The sequence below is a fragment of the Ictalurus punctatus genome, chromosome 4, assembly GCF_001660625.3.
Source record: "Ictalurus punctatus breed USDA103 chromosome 4, Coco_2.0, whole genome shotgun sequence".
Lineage (NCBI taxonomy): Eukaryota > Metazoa > Chordata > Actinopteri > Siluriformes > Ictaluridae > Ictalurus > Ictalurus punctatus.
In genome coordinates, this window is record NC_071284.1 from 8408242 (window position 1) to 8430220 (window position 21979).

The following is a 21979-nucleotide window of genomic DNA, read 5'->3' on the forward strand; positions in this document are numbered from 1 at the left end:
CAAACACTTCACATCAGCCCACTACATGCAGTCACCTCGTATTAGACACACAGATCCTGGACACACTTGAATAACATCTTTTTGTGTGTGATGTGAAGACAGAACACAAATATCTGCAGTCAAAATGTTAGCCAAACACTTCCTGGCTTTTTGTCGAGGGCCCAATCACATTATATTACATCAAGGACATTATCAGGGGAGGATAAGGACTACAGTGTCAAGTCGCCCTGTACTCACTCACTCACTCACTTCCTTCCCTTAGTCTGTATTAATGCTGTATTAACTAGCTCACAACACATTAGTTCAATTATATTAGTCAGCACTTTATAACCTTTGTAATTAGGTTTCTAGGCAGACAAAGCGTGGGTCTCGGCTAGCACCCAGGAGCTTGCATTTATGATTTTTAAATGCCTGTATACTGTGTATCGTGTCAGTTTGCACACACATATTGCAACAGAACCAATTAGCAATATGTATTCACAAATAAAGAAATACGTTAATATTACTGTAAATGTAAAGATGGCATCATGATATCACGTTTTCTTTTTAGATACCAGTACTGATACTGAAAAACTGAATATCAGCCAATATCCATACCCATCTGATATTTATTTCTTTGAAAAAAACAAAAACAAACAAACAAAAAAAATGCTAAGCTTAAAAGTTCAAGCTCAAAAAAAAATCACTTACATTTTCCTGAAAAGGAAAAGCTTTATCCTTTTCAGGGTCATGGGGAAACCTGGAGCCTATCCCAGGGAGCATCGGGCACAAGGCGAGGTACACCCTGGACGGGGTGCCAATCCATCGCAGGGCACACTCACACACATTCACACACCCATTCATACACTACAGACACTTTTGTACATGCCAATCAGCCTACCATGCATGTCTTTGGACTGGGGGAGGAAACTGGAGTACCCGGAGGAAACCCCCGCATGCAAACTCCGCACACACAGGGCCACCCTGGAGGTGTGAGGCGAACATGCTAACCACTAAGCCACCATGTGCCAAAGTGAACAAAGTGAAATAAGATCTTCAAACCTATGCACACACACGCACACACACACATCAGGAGGATCCCTCAGGCATGTAAACAGTTTTATGAGTCTCTTCACCATTAACATGGTTTATACTGCTAATAATAATAATAATGATAAGCATAATTTTCTTTCGATACATTCCTTGCTAAATAATAATCAGAACTCTCAGTACCCTGGATGTTGAGAACACACACTAGCGTTCTCTCGGTCTCACAGCGTTCATTTAGCTTTTCATGCAGAGCCTGAGTCAGTGCTTTTAATTCCAGACTCAACAGAAATCCAGGCTGAGCTCCAACACCACACTGACTCTGTTATGTTTTAACCATTATTAAAAGATCGCTTACCTTTAAATCATGAAAATCATTTTGACTCTGCGTGTACACTTCTGGCTCATACCCAGCACACAGTTTGAGTGTGAGAGAGAAGAACTGCTTGTACAGAATGCCACCACCTCCATAAAGTGTCAGTTTTGCATGCAAGCAGTTGCAAATATGACTTCCACTTAACAACAGATTGCAGTATATTAAAACACATTGAACTTTGATGTGACATTGTTAAAAATGGGTGGATTATTTTGACAAAATATTATTTCCATTTGTTGGATTATATAAGACTCTGGTTCAGCCGATTACCCAATGATACGTCTGGAATCTCTGAAATGATTCATGATGCTCAGAGTAAAGCCACACACTAGACTAAAATAGCTCTCCGACACCTCACCCATCTCATTAGAATATAGCAGCTTTCTTTAATTTTGTATTGTTTTATTTATTTAGGTTTTGAATGGTAAAATCCACCTACACATTCATTTACACGTGGCATATTCATATAACTGTGTGAAAAATATTAGAGGTCGACCGATTAAAAAAAAAATAAAATAAATAAATAAATAAATCCACGGGGATAGTTGTTCCCGGTTGTGTCCGTTGCGGGAGTGGCTGAAAAGGGTCCGCTGTCACTAAACGGAACGAGAGCGGCCTCTAGAGGTGAAATAAAAACCATTGCTGACAAATTTTGTTGTGTTATTTGGTGGGTTTTTTTCCCCCATTTTGGATGTCTATATTTTTATTTGTTATTTGGTGTGTTACTTTTTGGTTCTGTTTGGATGTATATCTAATATATATTAATCGTTAAAATAGATTAATATTTATTTTATTTAAACAAAAGTACAGTATGTTTTCATGATGTAGTCAGAACTGTTTATTTTGTAATCAAGTTCAGCAATATTATATTTTGAGTGTTATGTTTTCATTCAGTACCAATTTTTATTGGTTGATTAGCACTGGTATGTTTTACTATGTGCATCACTCTGTATGTCCGTGTTCACTACATAAAATTCCAATTCGCACGGTCAGTCAGTCTGTGTGTTACATGGAAACATGCAAAACGCAATGCATCCATCTGTGGGTTCTTTGGGAACTACAGTATTTTCGCTGGCGTAGCAAAACTAAACAAATTATTTGACCATATTGTGTGTGAAATGTTAGTTACTCTATATTCTTGTTAATAGAGCTGTTGAATAAAAGCTATAAATCACACACGAAATCATGCTGTGATCATTTGCGGCCTTGTACCTACGGCTGAATCGCTCACTCTGATTTCATGAGTTCTAATAAACCATTTTTACTGGTCCTAGAATCACAGTAACTGGACCCTCTTAGGACCCTGCAAAATACCACTGACATGAGCTGCATTTCGACTTCCAACAGTGGGTGAAGACGTGCATTTCCAGAATGCAGTGAGGACAGGATTGTTGAAAAGGGAAGTTGTTCAGGCCAAGAGTGCCATCAAGCACTTGAAAATATAACTTATGCAGGCAGGGTGTGGGGCTTATTGACAACAGGATTTGTTCTCCAAATGTGCTTCCCTTTTAAAAGTTTCACTTTTCCTCATGCAAGCTGACTTCTTCTTTCATATCTTCATATCTCCCAAATAATATGATCTTATATATTGAATGTGTGTGTGTGTGTGTGTGTGTGTGTGTGTGTGTGATTTTGCCCTGCGGTGGGTTGGCACCCCATCCAGGATGTCCCTCGCCTCATGCCCAAAGTTCCCTGGGATAGGCTCCAGGCTCCCCCATGACCCTGTGCAGGATAAGCGGTATGGAAAATGGATGAAAGGATGCATATGACGCCTATGAGGCCTATTGATGCAAAGTTATATGAAATGTTGCAGGTGTGAAGGTTCTGGACTTTAAGACTGTTTGGGTATCCTCTGTTCATGAAGAACATCAGTGTTGCGCCAGTCAACACATGTTCACAGAATAAAATATGTCAGTGGATCAGATCCAAGCAAATACTGCTAAAGCATTCAGGTCAATCCTGGCATCGATACCAATAGTATCGGATTAACGCATTCCTCATGCCCATGAAAATAAACACAGAGAAGAAGGGAAAATGAAACAAGAGTCTGTTAGTGTTATAACAGTATTCACTGTACACACAGCCCTCTCAGTAGAACACCATTAAACTGTTGGCATGGGATGCATTTAATTACTTAACACATACAAAATACTTAGCGGTCTTGTTTTTTATCTTTATTTTCCAGAGACAATTACGCATTGCAGGTATACTACAATACAAAAAAAAAAAAAACAATAAAATCAGACCTTTGGTTTTTAGTGGCGTTGAAGATGGACCCAAATCAGGGACCTTTGTTTAATTACTCATTCAATAATGTTGAATGAATGGAACTAAATCATGTTAAGGGTTGCTGTTTAGATGACATATTGTCTTATTTTGGGGGAATATTGCAAGTAAAGAAAATGTGAGTGTGCTGGATTGGCGCAGAAACTAACAAGCGTGGGTTAAATTAAATACCATGCGCAGTTCTAATATAACTGATTGATCACAATATTAAAAGTACATCCGAGCCTTTTCTCCCAGTCACTTTATTGAACTAAACTTCAGCGCTTCCTCTTACATTTCTAAGTAAGGCCACCAGACTTTCTCCAGACTAAATTACTAAACTAAGGTTTATTTGCTTTTGCCGAGTCACTGAAAAGTTAGTATACGAGTGCAACGTTAATAGTTAATCGGGTCTATTTTAGGACACATTGAACGCTTCATTAAATGGACAGAACTGTGACCCAGGAGCTGGGCTAAACGTGGATTATCCTTAATCTTGGATAATCTAATGCTTGCAACAAAAACCCTGATTTAAAAAAATGACTCAAAGAGAGAAATGAAGAAAAAAAAAGATGCTAAACTATGAGTTACATGTCTATGAAAAACGTGTAATTATTTCCTACACAATTAACCGTTAGAGGCACAATGTCAGTCCACACAGTTAAAGCCTGTACTACAGAGTGTGCGGTTTTGCACTTTAATGAGCTATTTCCCCTTATGCTCCTCTTTACTGGAACTTTAATTTAATGGCAACATGGTGCCAACCAATCTCTCTCTCCCACATACACAGACTGAATCACACAAAATCCTTCACCAAAACCACCGATCAAGAGCCCAACATTATTCATTTAAAACCCATAGGTGACAGTGCCTCTCCATTTTCATGCCTCCATTTATTTTCAGTCAAACAGCTCCATTTCCATAATGAGAACACCACAAACCAGAGACGTTTTATCAGTCTTGATCAAATCAGGGTTAATTAGAAGGACTGGAGATAATTAGAGGAATCCTGAGTGATGTGCATTGGTGGCCCCAGCCCCCCAGCCACAGCCCTGCTGAATGGAGCCCAAGGGGGAGAAAAAGGAAAAAACAAACAAACAAAAAAAAGCACTGACCTTACACGAGTCCTTTTTTAATCTGTATGACAGCTGTGGGTGTGATAGTTTCTTCAAAGCCCGGGAGCTGCTGTTCTTATCCAAAGAGTCACGCGTGGATGAAAAGCATCACTGCGATCTATCCCTCTCATTCTCGCTTCTCTCACTCAGTGCATCCTCCTTGCTTCCTTCCCCCTTCTCTTGCGGTCTCTCTCTCTCTCTCTCTCTCTCTCTCTCTCACACACACACTTACTCACTCGCTCTTCCTAGCCTCTCTGTCCTCCTCGTTTCCCCCTCTTCACCCTGAGACACTTCTCAATCTCTCTCTGTAACCCATGAATATAATCACATTCCAGCGGAGAGAAAACATATGGCAGGGAAACGGCTGTCGCTCTGTCCTTGCGTCAATCCCTCATTCTTTGGGTGCCAGCATATGGGTGTGTGTGTGTGTGTGTGTGTCGCATGGACAATCAGGTCTATTATGCTGTTCGTCGGAGGACCAGCAAACTGGGAGGAAACCAGAGGATATCATCTGCCAGCAGAAAGAGAAAGAGGTGGGTGCTGTGAGCAGAAAGAGAGGGGGGGGGGGGGGGGGTAGAGAGAGGTAGAGAGAATGCCGATAGCGCCATTCAGAAGCCTGTTTACGACCTTGTCCATGTGCTAACTGTTCACTGTGTCCATCATCAAATACAGCATACAAATCAACCCCTCTCATTCAAGTGGAGTGTATTCCCAGGCCATGTGACACACGCCAGCAGGGTGGGGACCGAGAGAGACGGAGGGATGGGGGATGCAGATGAATGAGGGATTTGTGGGGGAGGGTTAGAAAATGACGTAGCAGCAAGAGGCAACCTAAAGTGGCCACCTACACAATTCTCATGCTTGCATGGTTTAACCCAAAGCCCTCAGTGAAAATCCCAAACGCTGTATTATTAAGCCACATCATATATTTATGCAATGCCACAGATTAAAGGCCTGCACAAGATCTGAACAGTGTGTAATCATCTCTTAATTAGAAGTTGAAAATGTTCAGCATATTAGCACAAAAAGACAAAAATAAACACAAAGCTGTTCTTACAACCTAGATACCTACAGTGAATTACTGGCATTAAGAAAATGAGCAAAGTGTAGTATATATATAAAAAAAGAATAACACTAAGTAAAAAAAACAACAATAAGTGATTAAAGTATACTATATATTTTTGGTCACGCAATTAAAAAAAAAAAAAAAGAAGTATTCAAATTTTTTCTTTGTTTCAGAATTATCGGCACCCAGTTAATATTTTATGCCTGCCCCAGAATAAAGAACAATATTTGGATCCACGTGTGGGGGCACAGTAGCATAGTGGTTAGCCTCGCACCTCCAGAAACCCTGGCTCCAAAACCCTGGCTCCGCCCTGTGGAGTCTGCATGTTCTCCCCATGCCTCTGAGGTTTACTCCGGGTAATCTGGTTTCCTCCCCCAGTTTTATTCCAACCAAGGAGAAGCCACATCAGAGTCTATTGAAAGCCAAGCTCAAATGATTAAACAGGTGGAATCAGGTGTGGCTCGTGCTTGGTTAGAATGAAAACCTGCACCCACACCGGCTTTTCAGATCTTTTCAGATAAGACCGGACACACCTGTGCTAGACAGTGTTCTCTACCACCAACATCAAAACACCCATTGAGGGTGAATATCTTTGAAAGAATGGTGTTCATCAGTCCAGTACAGCTCCAGAGACTTGCAAAATTTATGACAAGGTTCCCGGAAGCATTTCTGTTGGCTCATGGTGGTTTTGCCAAGCATAACTTTTGGAAAAGTTTTCAGTTAAAGGTACTCAGCTGTACTTTTAGTGCATTTCATTCGCCTTTGTTTTGTTGGCTACTTTTTTCTGTGGTTCAACATCCAGTGGTGTCAACTACATGTAGGACAATATATGTACAAGGTAGTAGGAATTAATATAGAATAAATTATTCACTCACACCAGCTATGTCCAAGAAAAAGACTTACTACAAACGCTGGTGAACATGTTGCTTCTGACAGTCATATACGCCATGTTACATTTAGGGATGAGCATCGGAGCAAACACAGTATCTGTTAACGAGGTCTTCGTATCTCTTAGGTCTCCCCACAATGAAAAGCCAAACTGATGTTCCTGCTGATTCAGTCCAACTCGTTTCTTACTGCTCCCTTTTCCATTGCACTCTGAAATGTTCTGGTCAAACATAAGCATTCTCTAAGATCACGTTCTGAAGAAACCTCAATTACGTCAATCAGCTCAACAAGATGATGCATTGCTTCTTGTTTACGTTTAACCTAGCTTTGTATGGGCTGCTGGTGCACATACTCGCAGTAAATTCAGGGCAAGTCTTCTTGAAGAACTTCCTGATGTAGAATTGTTTTTGGTTTTGCCTAAAAATATTTAAAAAAAAACAAAATGCCCTTGGTATGGTAGTCAAAACAGTGACAAACAGTTTTGGGAACAAATAACGATGCAGCTTTATGCTTGGTTTTGGCTTTGCTCTACTCATGGCCACACACCAACACACACTCAGCTCACTCAGAGAGAGAGAGAGAGAGAGAGAGAGAGAGAGAGAGAGAGAGAGAGAGAGAGAGAGAGAGAGAGAGAGAGAGAGAGAGAGAGAGAAAGAAACAATTTAGCTAAAGTGATCTCAATTAAATTGCTTACAAAAGCTTTAAAGACTGCGATGAATCTTTTCTGTGATTCACTGACCTGTTCTTTTCATAGCGATAGTCACTTAGGCTACACACACTCATACATACGCACACACGCACACACACACACACACACACACACACACACATGACCCTCAGGGGGCCCCACTGCAGCTGGACACACTTGTCACATGCCAACTTCGTAGCAGCTAGAAACTAACCCCAGCTCCGTTTCATCACAAGCTTCCTTCACATGGATCTAGTGGCTTTATGATTGCGGTCAGCACCTGGCATTTGGAGTAATTTTCACTCCACAAATCAGATCAGGCCTCAGACAATGATGGATCGGCGTCCATTCCCATAAGTCAGCTTCTACATTGCAAGGCTACGCTTAGATAACAAGTAATGGAAGCTTGTGACCAGGGCCTGGGGTGTGAGAACCAGTCCAAGACTACATGAAAGTGACTACACAGACTATTTAAACATCCAAGATGTGTGAATATGTTCAAGACCCATACAGAAGGAATCCCACAGCAAGAGGTAGATAAGCTGTTGTCCAAATCATCAGACAGGTCATTATGTCTGGCCTCACATTCACTCTGACATCAGGAAAGTACGCGAATCACATTAGACAAGATTAAAAAGGACCATCTCAGCCAAAAGGATACCAAATATTTATAAAGATATAAGGGTATCAATTCTAGATAAAGATAAATATTGTCGAAATTTAAGATGTGGGTTGAGTCTGAATACAAGGTGCTGTTCACATCTGCTTCGTTACTGCTGTTATTGGAATAAAGACTATCAGCTTTTACACTAAATTCACAGACGTCCTCCCCCTTTACAACACCAACCACAATCAGGCTTCCATCCACCGTCATAACACAACCAACTGAGCTGGAAACCTGTAATTAAAGCCATTCAGGCAAAAATAAATCCAACGTGCTGTCAGAACGTAAGTAGCCTTTTTAGGTAATGTAAGATAGTGCCTTCTAAGGGTTAATTTGACAGAGTGCGTTTCAGTTCCACATGAACATTAACTGTGTGTTTACTTTTGCAGGAAGACACGCACACACCCAAAGGCATACATAAAGGTGATTCATTTTGTCAAGAATCATCCTGGCACCTCACCTCAACTTCAGAAAGCAGCCATACAAACACACACACACACACGCACACGCGCACACACACGCGTGCGTGCACACACACACACACAAAGTCAGTCAGTCAGATCTGTGTGTGTGAGAGGACCAGAGGGCAGAAATGATTCCCCATGGACAGCCAACATAGCCGAGTCGAAATCAATACACAAAGCAAGTGGAAAAGAACAGCGCTGATGCCAGCACTACAATAAAGTATTCACCTTTCTCTGTAATGAACAGGATGATCGGTGAAAACTGTTATTATTTTGACTTGGTGGAAACATAAATACCTTATGTAGCTTGTGAAGGGCAGTACTAAATGAAAAAAATGTACATAAACTAATACATATATAAGAAATATATATATATATATATATATATATATATATATATATATATATATATATATATATATATATATATTTATTATAGAAGTTTATATTTGTAACAGTTTTTGGATGGTATTTTATTTTAAATAAACAAACAAAAAAAAAGGTACAAAAGTTTTTTTTTGAAATAAAAAAAATCAGATTAATCTAAGAAATAATCGGCTAATTAATTGATTATGAAAATATCATTAGTTGCAGCCCTACATATAGGTATGCTACAGAGTTTCATTTTAAAACAACATTTTTTTCAACCACAATATTTTTTTTACTGCAAGAATACTGAAGAAAAAATTTTTAGTTTTTTTTTTAGTACAATTTTGAATAGTTTTCAATAGCCTCCCTTGGAGAGCATAACGGCACATTATCTTGTGGTTGCTGGTGCACATGCTCAGAAATGAAAGCTACAAGTCCATGTGGTGCAATACCAACGTTATGATGTAATAATCACATCAGTGCCAGACTGACACACAATAACAGAGGTGGAAAGTTATGACGAGAAGCTAGTCCGCAGTTACACACATTTGCATGATGTCTCTATGGCAGAACAGTTGGCGTGTAAAAGAGCCTCCTCTGCTGTTGCCATGTTCATTGTTGACATGCAAAATCAGAATTAGTAGTCAAGGAAAATATTCTGGTGCTAGCAAGTGATGGTTTAACCCTACCCTGCCCCCTAGTGGATATAGCTTTTAATCCTCTGGATACACAAGGTAAACAGATGACTACATGAACAACCTTGCTCGTGTAGCAGCCGTGTGCACAACACAGCTCAAATCTCGAGACTCAAGCGGTCATCGCAATTTGAAATCTTAATTAGGAGGTGCCAATACTTTCCCCTGCATTATTTAAGATAACACAGCTCTGTATATGAGAATAATTTGTGGAAGGAAAGGTGACTATTCTCCCTTAACTGCTTGAGTATTTAGAATAAACGTGGGTTACATTTAGTTTATACAATCATTTTGACTCGTTCGCTCGAAGGGTGCCAATAATTCTATAACTGCCTGCATAAATACACATAAAAAGGAAGCACTCAAATACCTCACCATATTCTCAAAAACAACCAGAGGCAAACCAAATGTCTGAAGTTTTATGTGTATGGTACCCGAGCAGCTCCGTTAGACTGAAATTCCTATGGGATGATGAGTGTGAGTGAAGTGCAGGAGAAAAGAAACTACATCTCTGACTAAAGCCTGAGTCATACATCAGTCAGAGCGTCTCTGCCCTCTGTTGGTGCTTCTGCCTAATTGCTTGGCTATAACAAATGCTGACACATATAACCACATACTCACACAGGACTAAAACAGCCACACCTGCATTTCTTTGTGTTTTCTAAACGATCCTTTTCCTTTACATGTAAACAACTCCATAATTCTGTAATTACTCTGCAAGTACATCTAAAGGAGAAAGTGTTGGAATGCAGAGAGAGAGAGAGAGAGAGAGAGAGAGGGAGGAAGTGTGTGTGTGTGTGTGTGTGTGTGTGTGTGTGTGTGCTTGTGTTGTTGAGTACATGTTTTTGGTACTAGTAGATACTGAGATCAAAATGAGTAATGTAATAATCATCATCAGACCAGGCCACATTCTTCCATTACTCCATGGTTCAGTTCTGATGCCCATGTTCCCATTGTAGGCACTTTCGGAGGTGGACAGGGGTCAGCATGGGCACTCTGACCGGTCTGCGCCAACACAGCCCCATATGCAGGAAGCTGCAATGCACTGTGTATTTGGACATCATAGCCACCATGGACTTTTTCAGCAATTTGTACTACAGTAGCTCTTCTGTAAGATCAGACCAGACGGGCTAGCCTTCACTCCTCACGTACATCAAGGAGACCCTGCCGCTGGTTCACTAGCTCTCTTTTCCATGGACCACTTTTTGTAGGTACTAACCACTGCATAATGGGAACACCCCAGATGACCTGGAGTTTTGGAGATGCTCTGACCCAGTCGTCTAGCCATCACAATTTGGCCCTTGTCAAAGTCGCTCCGATCAGTAGCTTGTCGTTTCCCCCACTTCCAAGACAACAGCTTTGAGGACTGAGCACTGCCCTATATACACACACACCACTCCTTGATAGGTGCTACTGTAATGAGATAATCAATGTTATTCACTTCACCTGTCCATGGTTTTAATGTTATGACTGATCGGTGTATTAGTAAAAGGAAAAATCAGTGTTTATCTCAGAGAGGGAGAGAGAGAGAGAGAGAGAGAGAGAGAGAATGCTTTTCTCTTCCCCCTGACTGGTTAAACTTCGTTTTATATTTGGTTTGATTATGTTTATTTTGTTACAGTCTTGTCTTAGTGTGCCATAACCAGATGATTCTGAAACACAGTGTCCTTCCAAGTCTTCACCCTCTTACTGTAAGACACACTCAAACATTTACTATCTACTTTTATCACACCACAGTAAACAAAACTGAGCCATGTGCAATAAGTGTCATTAATTAAACACAGCCTCAATCGTGGCATTTGACTGAAAGGGTTGGGCTACATTTTCTGATGATATATTCAAACAATAGATGTAGATGGATAGGGAGTGTGCTGGAATAAAGGACCTGCCTTTTCCTTCCTGAACTGTAAGTGGAGTGGTTCACTACTAGGCTATAGACTGGCGCTGGAGTGCTTACAGTACACACTCTTAAATATAAGTGGCATTAAAAGACTATACTATGAACAAGTCTTATGATCACTAAGGCTTTCTATGCATAATGCAGACAATGAAATGAAAACTTCATGACACCTTTTTCTGCAAAAAGCTGCTGCTGCACAAGATTTTCACGAGTCTCTCGAGACCCAGACTATAATAATGTGTTCCTTATCATTTTGGGACAGTGGCTCAGTAAATATTGTTGCGGCCTACGTCAAGAATTTAACATACACTCACCGTCCACTTGAATAGGAACACCTATACACCTGCTCATTTATGCAGTTATACAAATCAGCCAATCATGTGGCAGCATCACAATGAATAAAATCATGCAGATACAGGTCAAGAGTATCAGATAATGTTCACATTAAACATGAGAAATTGTGGTGGGGGTGGGGGGGTGATCTCTGTGACTTTAACTGTGACATGGTTGTTGGTACCAGATGGGCTGGTTTGAGTGTTTCAGAAACTGCTGCTCACCTGGGACACACACACACACACACACACACACACACACACACACACACACACACACACACACACACACACACACACACACACACACACACACACACACACACACACACACAGCCCTCCATCTGGAAAACCCAAAGGTACGGTCTTACCACTGACTGTTATAAAACACTCCTTACAGAAAACTTCACCATATTAACAATTACACACTTTTTAAAAAAATCTGTTTATGTGGAGCATCCACTATACAGAGTAAGTCTCTGAGTAAGTTGTTACTATAGAAATGATCATGTACACTGTATGGACAAAAGTTTGTGGACACCTGGCCATCACACCCCTCCGTTCTTGAATATACTATTCCAAAACCATGGCCATTAATATGGAGTTAGCCCCCCTTTGCTGTTATAATACCCTCCACTATTCTGGGAAGGCTTTCCACTAGATTTTAGAGCATGGCTGTGGAGATTTGCCCATTCAGGCAAGAGAACATTAGTGCGATTAGGCACGGGTGTCTGGTGAGGAGGCCAGGAGTGTAATCGGTGTTCCACTTCATCCCAAAGGTTTTCATTGGCGTTGAGGTCAGGGTTCTGTGCAAGTTCTTCCACTCCAACCTTGTGAAACCATGTCTTCATGGAGCTTGCTTTGTGCATAGAGGAGTTTGGTCATCTTAGTTCCAGTGAAGGGAAATTGCCACTGTACACAAGAACATTCTAGACAATTGTGTGCTTCCAACTTTGTGGCAGCAGTTTGGGAAAGACCCATTGTATGGATATGACGGTCACGTGTCCCCATACTTTTTGGCCATATAGTGTATTAGAACAAGAGCATTAGTAGAACTCTTACAGTCAGAACCGCTGTCCGAGAACTGCTGGCTCTATTAGACTAAAACATTCATTTTCCACTTAAATCCGTGTAGAATAAACCAATTAAGACTAATCAGACAGAAATTTATATTTGAATGAGCAAGGTGAGAATAAACATCATTGTTGGTTTGTAAATGGGAACTTAACTTGTTTCTGAGTTTCACAAATCTGGAATCAGTGTATTTAATCAGTCAAATTATGACCCGAGTCATGACATTTTAACAGCAGTGACAGAAACAACTCTTTACCTTTATTCCGACAAAACCAATACTTCTGACGACGTCTCATTTTTCTCAATCCACTGCCCATTATGTGTTTATTTCTAGCAGAACGTCTAGGTTGCTATAACGATGGAACAAGTGGCCGACTTTGTTTGGATGCCTGCCTCTTTGTGTCAATATTCCAATATGTGAGTGGTGATCAAAGTTCTGCTCCTCCTGCAGTTCAAAGTAAAAGCCACTATCATAGTTACGGTGTCGGCCATCATCACCTACCAGAGGCAGTCCTGCACAGATGAGACATCTTGAGACTAGAGCCCAGGCAATCCACCACTGGCCATCAGCAGAACCATCGATGAAAAGACAGAGAAAACCACAACGCTGAGGGACAGAGAAAAGGACAACACAGGGGGAGAAAGTAGCTGAGAGGGCAGATCTGAAGCTCGTCTTCCTGTTGATGAATAGGGACCAAAAATATCCAGCATAGCGCCACTTCCTCAGCACTTTCCCGTCTCTAGCTCGTTTACCTTTAAAGTGACACGAAAAATTATTCCAAGTGATCCACAGGCTCACAGTACAGAAGTGAGGAAGGGACAAGACAAGAACATCAAATCCAAGCAATCCTGTCAAAAACCTTTGTTAGAGTGACATTTCCTCTTTGTCCCAGGAAGCGATGCTGGATTTCTTCTGCTCTTGAACTGATTCTTCACTCATTCACCAAAAGGCTCACATTGTTCACACTCTCAAATGAGACCATCCTGTACATTGGGAAAATTGGTAATGTAACTCTGAGACATGTTTCTAGCTAAGCTGTCCTGCATACGAGTATCTTGGCCATAGTGTGGACTGTGCAGTAGTGACACAGATTACCATGGTGTTCAAGCTTCACGCATAACCTACAGAGAAAAGAAAAGCCAGGAAACCCCATCTGATTGCAGTGTTAGACAAACAGCTCCACACTGAGCCAGGTCTCCCCCCAGGAAGAGGCAGAGGAAGAACTGGTAAGTGACTCAGCTACACTGTTATAAGCTTTCTCTGGCATTACCTGCTCACTGAATTTAGGTGTGCTAATAAATTTGTTGAATATTAACAGATGGATTATGTATGTATGTATGTATGTAATATATATATATATATATATATATATATATATTAAACATTACGCAAACACACATATACACACACACACACACACACACACACACACACACACTCACACACAATTCCTTCCATAGGTTTTGTCCATATCACTCACAGGCTGAGGGCACTTTGGGCAGGAAGTGTGAGGGGTCAGACTTTCTTATAGATTAGAATCAGGAAGACAAATGAACTAGTGGGTGGGAGCTGGGAATGAGAAAACACCCAGGAGGATTGGACAGTATAATATGTATGGTGTAAATGAGCGTAAATGTGCGATGGCCTTTCTTCTCGTTCTGACAAGTTCTGAAAACTAAAGACTTTTCTGAACTAGAACGTTGTTCATTCTCTTGTGCATGTATCTCAACCAGAAGCAAACTTGTATCATTTTAAAGTTAGGATATCCTTAAACGTGAAAAAGGACAAATGGAGGGACATCATGGACAATTTGACAGCTGGTATCTTAATACAAACTGTATTGATTAGGCTCATGTTCTACTCACTAGCACATGAAGCTATTGAAACAACTTGATCAAATCGTAATGTTTAATGTGAAAGGAAATCAAACCAAATCGTAATGTTTAATGTGTAAGGAAGACATTTTTAGCTCTGCATTTGATAAACTCCTTAACTAATGTAATCTTTGCAGGAATTGGCCTATGCTAGATTAAAATGTAAATAAAAACACCTCTGGATTGTTTTGGTGAAATATATTTATGGTTTTCGAGGTCATCAATTGTTATGTTATAGGCAGAAAGCCCAAATTGAAGCAATTCAGAACCCCATTTTTTGGCTTTATTCCCCCCAGAATTCAGCCACGGTGACAATCCAACATACGGTCACACAAATATACACGAAATAGGCCATAACATTAAAACCACCTGCCTAAAATTGTAGACGTCCCCCTTGTGCAGTCAAAACAGCCATGAATCATCGAGGCATGGACTCCACAAGACCTCTGAAGGTGTATCTGGCATCAAGACATTAGCAGCTGGTCCTGTGGGAAGTGGGCCCTCCATGGATCGGACTTATTTGTCCAGCGCATGCCACAGATGCTCGATTGAGATCTATGGAATTTGGAGGCCAAGTCAACACCTTGAACTCTGTGTCATGTTCCTCAAACCAATTCCGAACAATTTTTGCAGTGTGGCAGGGTGCATTATCCTGCTGAAAGAGGCCACTGCCATTAGGCAATACTGTTGCCATGAAGGGGTGTACTCGGTCTGCAACAATGTTTAGGTAGGTGGTACGTGTCTGAGTAACATCCACATAAATACCAGGACACAAAGTTTCCCAGAAAACATGCCGCTGGTTTGCCTTCTTCTCATAGTGCATCCTGGTGCCATCTTTCCCCAGGTAAGCAACACACACACCCAGCTGTCCACATGATGTAAAAGAAAACATGATTTATCAGACCAGGCCACCTTCTTCCATTACTCCATGGTCCGTTTCTGATGCTCACATGCCCATTGTAGGCGCTTTCGGCAGTGGACGGGGATCAGCATGGGCATTCTGACTAGTCTGCTGCTACGCAGCCCGATACACAGCAAGCTGTGATGCACTGTGTGTTCTGACACCTTTCTATCACAGTCAGCATTAAGTTTTTAAGCAATTTGTACTGTGGGATTGGATGACACAGGCTAGCCTTCGCTTCCCACACACATCAATGAGCCTTGGGTGCCCAGGACCCTGTTTTAATGTTTTTAATGTTACGATTAAAGGTTTTAATGTAATGGCCGATCAGTGTACATCATAAAACATAATACATTTATAACTATATGACCCTTTTCAGTTTTTCTCCCTCTCAAGTTGCTTGACTTTATTTTCTCTTGTAATCACTCAATTACATATCATTGAACGTAACCACTAATAGACACCTCGAGGGGGTGGCGACTCCATGGTTAAGGCTCCGGGGTAATGATCAGAAGGATGCGGGTTCAAGCCCTAGCATCTCCAAGCTGCCATTATTGCGCCCTTGAGCGAGGCCCTAAACCCCATCTGCTCCAGGGGCGCTGCATCATCTCTGACCCCAGCTTCCTAATGAGTTGGGATATGCAAAGAAAATAATTCTTATGGTCACACATCGGTTCCTATTTCATCTACCAGTTATCTTTCAACACCTTCTGCTTCATTTAGCATAATTCTCTACTCCCTTCACTCCCCTTTCTCATTATGTCATCTCCAGGCCCCCATCCAGGACTCGATATCTAAACTCCTCGCAGGAGTTTCTTCAAAGGAATACATTAAGCACTGGGAGTCAGAATATTTGCATCCTGCTCAGAAAGGATGTGCATCATCGCCGAGTGGCCTTGCCATGGGTTTTTCCCAAATAAAAAAAAAATCCAACTGAAAGCAAAATGACTAAACATAACCTTATAAGGTGGCCTGTAAGAAATGTCCAACTTAGAACACAGTTGTATTATCTGAATATCGAATACAAGTAATAAACAAAGCATGTCAAACACTGCAGTTAGGTAAGATTTTTAACAGTGCCATTGTACATTAATGGATTTTGTCTACTGGTCATAAAGTTTACTGTACTAGCTAGCACTGGATGTTAGACCTGGCTACTAAAAGTGTGGTGGCATGTAAGTATCAAACAGCTTGATCAAACTGTAACATTCACTGTGTGAAGAAATCACAAGGAGTTAACAAAGTTTTAGACATCTTTAGGCAGACTGACTGTTTTTACTGGTGCAGTTGTTAAACTGGCTTCTTACCCAATATGATCTTTGCAGATAGCCTAGGCATTATTGTAAAATAAACAAAAAAACATTACACATCATTTTGGTTACAAAAACAAAAAAAAAAAATATATATATATATATATATTATATATATATATTATACACACACATGGTTTTATAAAGTCAAGGCATCAAAGTATGTTATAGACAGAAACCCACAATGTTGTCAAAACCCACATCACATTTGGCTGAATTCAGCCACAACAACATTAAACGGGTTGACATGCAAGCATCTACAACAACATGACAAGTAATAATCTTATTCGATTGCATGTGTCATGATGTTTGTTACATTTTCTTATGTTCATTTGCCCAATTCAAGCTTCCACATTTAGTGAAATGGGACATGAGAACAGACAGAGAATGAGCACGACAGCTGCTGAACTCAGGAAGTAAACATATGTTTGGTTGGAACTCAACGCACTTCATGCAGAACGGACAGTGATCTGAAAAAGCAATGTCGAGACTTGCAGCGCCATCTTCTGGAGTTAAGAGTCAAATCAAAACCCTTTCCAACAAATGTAGCTGCTGTGGGTGAACTGCTTGGGTCTTACACCATCTCTGAAGACATATTTACCACAAGCCATGGCATGTGGCCACACGCCAGTACTACCTCCTTCACTCACATCGGAGAGAAAATACTTTCACTTAGCAGCATATTTAGCAAATTGCTCTTGACCATACATAGTCATTTAGATCTAGATTGTCTTAATGTCTATTATGAGATCCTGAACAAGAGATAACTTTCAGAAGAACAATAATAAACACTGCTGTAGTTAGACTGGAATAGTGCATTCCTTTACTTTTTCCCACAATAAAATAGAACCGTTATACTGTATAACACCACTGCCAGTTTCACCACTGCTCTCTTACCTTGAGTATTTTGGCCTCCACATGGATTATGATCTTACAAATCTAGATTTTATTTTTTCCAAATCCACTCCTATAGTAAAGCCCACTTTGAAGACTACAGTCCATTACAAACAGCAAGCGTGTCCCCAGAGGACAAGTGTCAGTGCCTTGGGCAGTAAAGCCAAGGCGATAACACTAACAAGTCCTAATTCATGCTAGCCAACAATCCCAGAAATACTTGCTGCTTCTTGAGTTGAGTAGCACAATTGACTCCATTGTCTGAGGCTTAGGAGAAGAATCCTGTTCAACACTGCATGACTATTCTTTAAACTCAATTGCTTTTTTGTTGAGAATGTCATGATCACAAACACAAAACATCCCAGGTTAGGCATTCACTCGCATGTGTCGCAAGTTTTATTAGGATAAAATTGTTGCACTTTTTTATTTATTTATTTTTCAAATCAGTCTGAGCTGCTTTAATTTCAACAATAAAGTTTTAAACTTCAGTGATTAGCAATGTGTTACAGCCAATACACACTCCACACTGAAATATTAACGACAAAACGGCAACAGCAACAGAAAATGACCAAACATGTGCATGCTAAAGAGTCACACTATTCAGAAATACACTCCTTGAACCTTCATGACTAGGGACTTGTTCTATTTACATATGAGAGACATATGTTTTATGATCAAATATTTATCCTAAACACTACACAGTGTCGGAAGCCCTAAAGCTAAAACAAAGCTCTGACTGAAACCAGCAAGCACACAGATTTAGAAAGTACTAATTCCTCATCCCATTCTTCATTATGAAACAGAACAGTGATGCACACACAACTCACCTGCACAAATATTAATACATGTATCTTCAGTAACCACTTTATCCTAGTCAGGGATCCGGACCCTATACCTGGAACGCTGGGCATGAGGCAGGACTACATCTTGAATGGGACACCAGTCAATTGCACGGAAACAGGACCCACCTTGAAACAATTTAGAGTACCAAACCGACAACCAGCTTTGGATGGTTGGAGGAACCCTGAGAACCTGGAGGAAGCCCACATGGACACAGTGAGAACGTGAAAAACTCCACGCGGATAGTAACCCACATTACTGGGACCCTGCAACGCTATTTGCTGCACCATTGTACCAGAAACTAGCGTGAACGCTAATCAAAATGCACAGAAATTCATATTCATTCCTTTCAGCCTAAGATTAGACTTAAAATCTTTATACTTGATTCCAAGATGATAAGAAGTGGAAATTAGTAAAACAATACTCAAACACTATTCTCCACCACCAACATACACTAATATACAGTAATTAAAAATAATTTCCTGCAAAGTCTAGATTCAAACTAAGGTGCAAAAATCATGAGCACAAGTTAAGTTGCTGACATGGCATGAGCTCCACATACATATCCTCAACAGTCAAGAAATTACCCTAAATTGCTGATATAATAATCATCAACATGCCTAGCTGCAGGCAAAGTGCTCTAGGAGTGAGCTAGAGTTAATTCTGTATTGTCACTGATATATTATAAATAAATATTATCCTACAAGCACTTACTTGTCCCTCAATTCCTACATACAAGTGCAGGTTTTGGAACTAAACTTTCAGTTTTCAGTCAGTGCCAGCAATGTACAGGTTTGAGTGACACATAATCTTGGTCAATTCAAGAAGTACAAGAAGGAGCGGAATAAAGCACGTGTAAAGTTTGTTATCATACCATGTGACAGCCTTTGCAAAAATGATTGCATAGGTTGCCGTATATTTATACGTGAATTTTTGCAGCCATGGACCATGTTACGTAACTCTTAGAAGAGAAAATGACTGAATGATGTACAAATAAAGATTTATTCTTAAACATAATCCAACTATATTTGGCACGTTATGTAAACGTGTGCAGAGAGCTTTTTATTTTTTAAACTTTTCACTTACAGATCACATTTTAGGCTAGTTAAACGTATGCCTTATTCATAAGCATGCTTGCTTTTGAGTTGGCTGTTGATTTCAATTTTAATTCAACCTGCTCATTTCAAGTCAATAGCAAAAGGTTAAAGTAATAAACATAACTCTCATAACTGTTGGTTGTACCACAATTTCCACCACAGTGTACAACAATCATAGATTGTCCTGGCTCTGCTTTCAGGAACCCCACTTTGAGTACCATGTCTGTAATAAATCAGTGTTAAATACAATAAATAATAATTTTTTAAAAAAAAGATCTGTTGTTTACGATCAGGGTCTTCGTGGATTTCAGGTGTTCCAGATGTTTCAGTACTTTTTTTTTTTTTTTTTTTTTGATAAATCACATCATCCAACACATTTAAAACAACAGTGTGTTGTTTAAAACATTGCATCCACAAAGTCACACCAAGGGTTCATCAGTGCATCTTCGATTACAAAACGCAAAGCGTAGAAGTGCAACTGCAATCTGATATATTTGCAGGAGTGTTCAGAACTCATGAGTAACTCATAACCAGTATGGACTTGCCTGCAAAGCTGAACTAAAAAAAGAGAAAGAAACAAATTCCACTGTATACAACTGGAGCCAAAAGAAAATCCTAGAGGATATTCCATGCTTGCAAAATCAGACACATGATCACAGGTGTGTCCAGGTGTAATGTCAGGTCTTAGCACATATCTGACCTGTGTCTATTTTTACACTGTAAATACTCAAAAGGTGATCACTGACTGTAATCCTCCAATCCAGTTCAGCAGGGTGTTAAATAATCCCAGTGTTCCACCAGGACTTTATAAATCCAACTGGGCTCACCTGTCTCTTCATCAGGATGTTCATCCGGTCCTCCACTCCTTGGTTTCCTCCTGAAGGCGGTTCTCCTGAAGTCTCCCATTTCTTCCTTAGACCGATCCAACATTGAAAAACTTGATCCTCGCTACAAGAGTTCGGATCTCGAAAGTAACAGACATAAATTCTTACTTCCTCTGTCTTCTTCCTAGTTCATTTCCCCACCACTGCGCAGTGATTGCTACATTTACCCTAAATCGAGTCCAAACTCCACGCCGCAGTTTGACGCCTTCAAACAGTTCATCCGGTTACCGCGGAGATCACCTTAACCGCTACAAAGCCCCGCCCACCGGACTGTCCCTAACGCAACGATTGGTCGCGATGTTTTCTCTCGCTCGGAGTGGCCAATAGAAAACGGTTTCCTCGTGACTGCTTCACAAAAGCACGAGCATATCAAAGGCATCTTATCTGATGGAAATGCTTCGTATAGTTTACTTCAAGTTTTTGTCTGAGAAAGGCGTTTAATGACAAAAAAAAAAGGCAGAAAAAAAAGACTTGTACAGAAATATGTCATTCAAATTCACTTGCTTCACCCTGAAATAATGAGGCAAAGTAGTCTGGGTGTACTCAGTGTGAGGATATTATTAAACTGCATGATTGGTTAACGGAATTTTAACTGGTTTTGTTGTTGGTGTTCAGTTGGAGGTAGAACTACAAACACAAACTGAAGCAGAAGAAAAAAACGAGTTTTATATATTTTTCCTTTGTCTTACCCCGAAGTAACACTGAAGTTTGACTGTCTCAAGAAAGGCCACACGACAAAAAAAAATCCCAAATGTGCTGTTAAAGAGACCCCTCAGACTGTAACCTGAAAGGCAGCATTGTTCAGCTTAGCACAAACAACAACAACAGCAAAAAATAAAAATAAATAAATAAACGCAGCCGCCTATTTCAAGGCTTATGACATGAAACTTATCTCCTTTACAAAGAAGACATACATATTATGTCTTTTCTACTCCAGCTTTAAATGAAACTCACACATCCAGCTTTTTCTGAACAGCTAGCAGTTAACAAAACACCTGGGGTCTTGACCTGGTCAAGCTGGATCATTTATCATCTTTACCAGCTACCATCATGTGCTACATCATAGACAGTTATTTATTTATTTATTTATTTTTAAAAGAAAATAACACAACAGTAAGGCAATTAGAAAAGTTGAAACATTTATTGATCAATTTAATCAGGAAATAAGTAAGCCAGAAAATATCCTGCCAGTTGGTGAAGATGGTGTCTATGAATTTTAGGCATCCACACTTTATCTATCGCCGGTACACAAACAT

At 40.2% G+C, this 21979-nt stretch overlaps 1 protein-coding gene across 3 annotated transcripts in view; it reads right to left on the minus strand.

Annotated features, from left to right (window-relative positions):
* fgd4a (FYVE, RhoGEF and PH domain containing 4a) overlaps positions 1 to 20960 on the minus strand; it is a 64392-nt gene extending 43432 nt beyond the window's left edge. Inside the window, exon 1 of one of the 3 annotated variants that reach the window (XM_017466164.3) lies at positions 20667 to 20960. In XM_017466164.3, coding sequence (XP_017321653.1) covers positions 20667 to 20769 — 103 coding nt within the window. In that variant the 5' untranslated portion in view covers positions 20770 to 20960. Of the gene's footprint in view, positions 1 to 13178; positions 13396 to 13424; positions 14007 to 20666 lie in introns of those variants that run through there. The other 2 variants (XM_017466167.3, XM_017466166.3) reach the window with 2 other exon arrangements.
* Positions 20961 to 21979: the final 1019 nt, after the last annotated feature.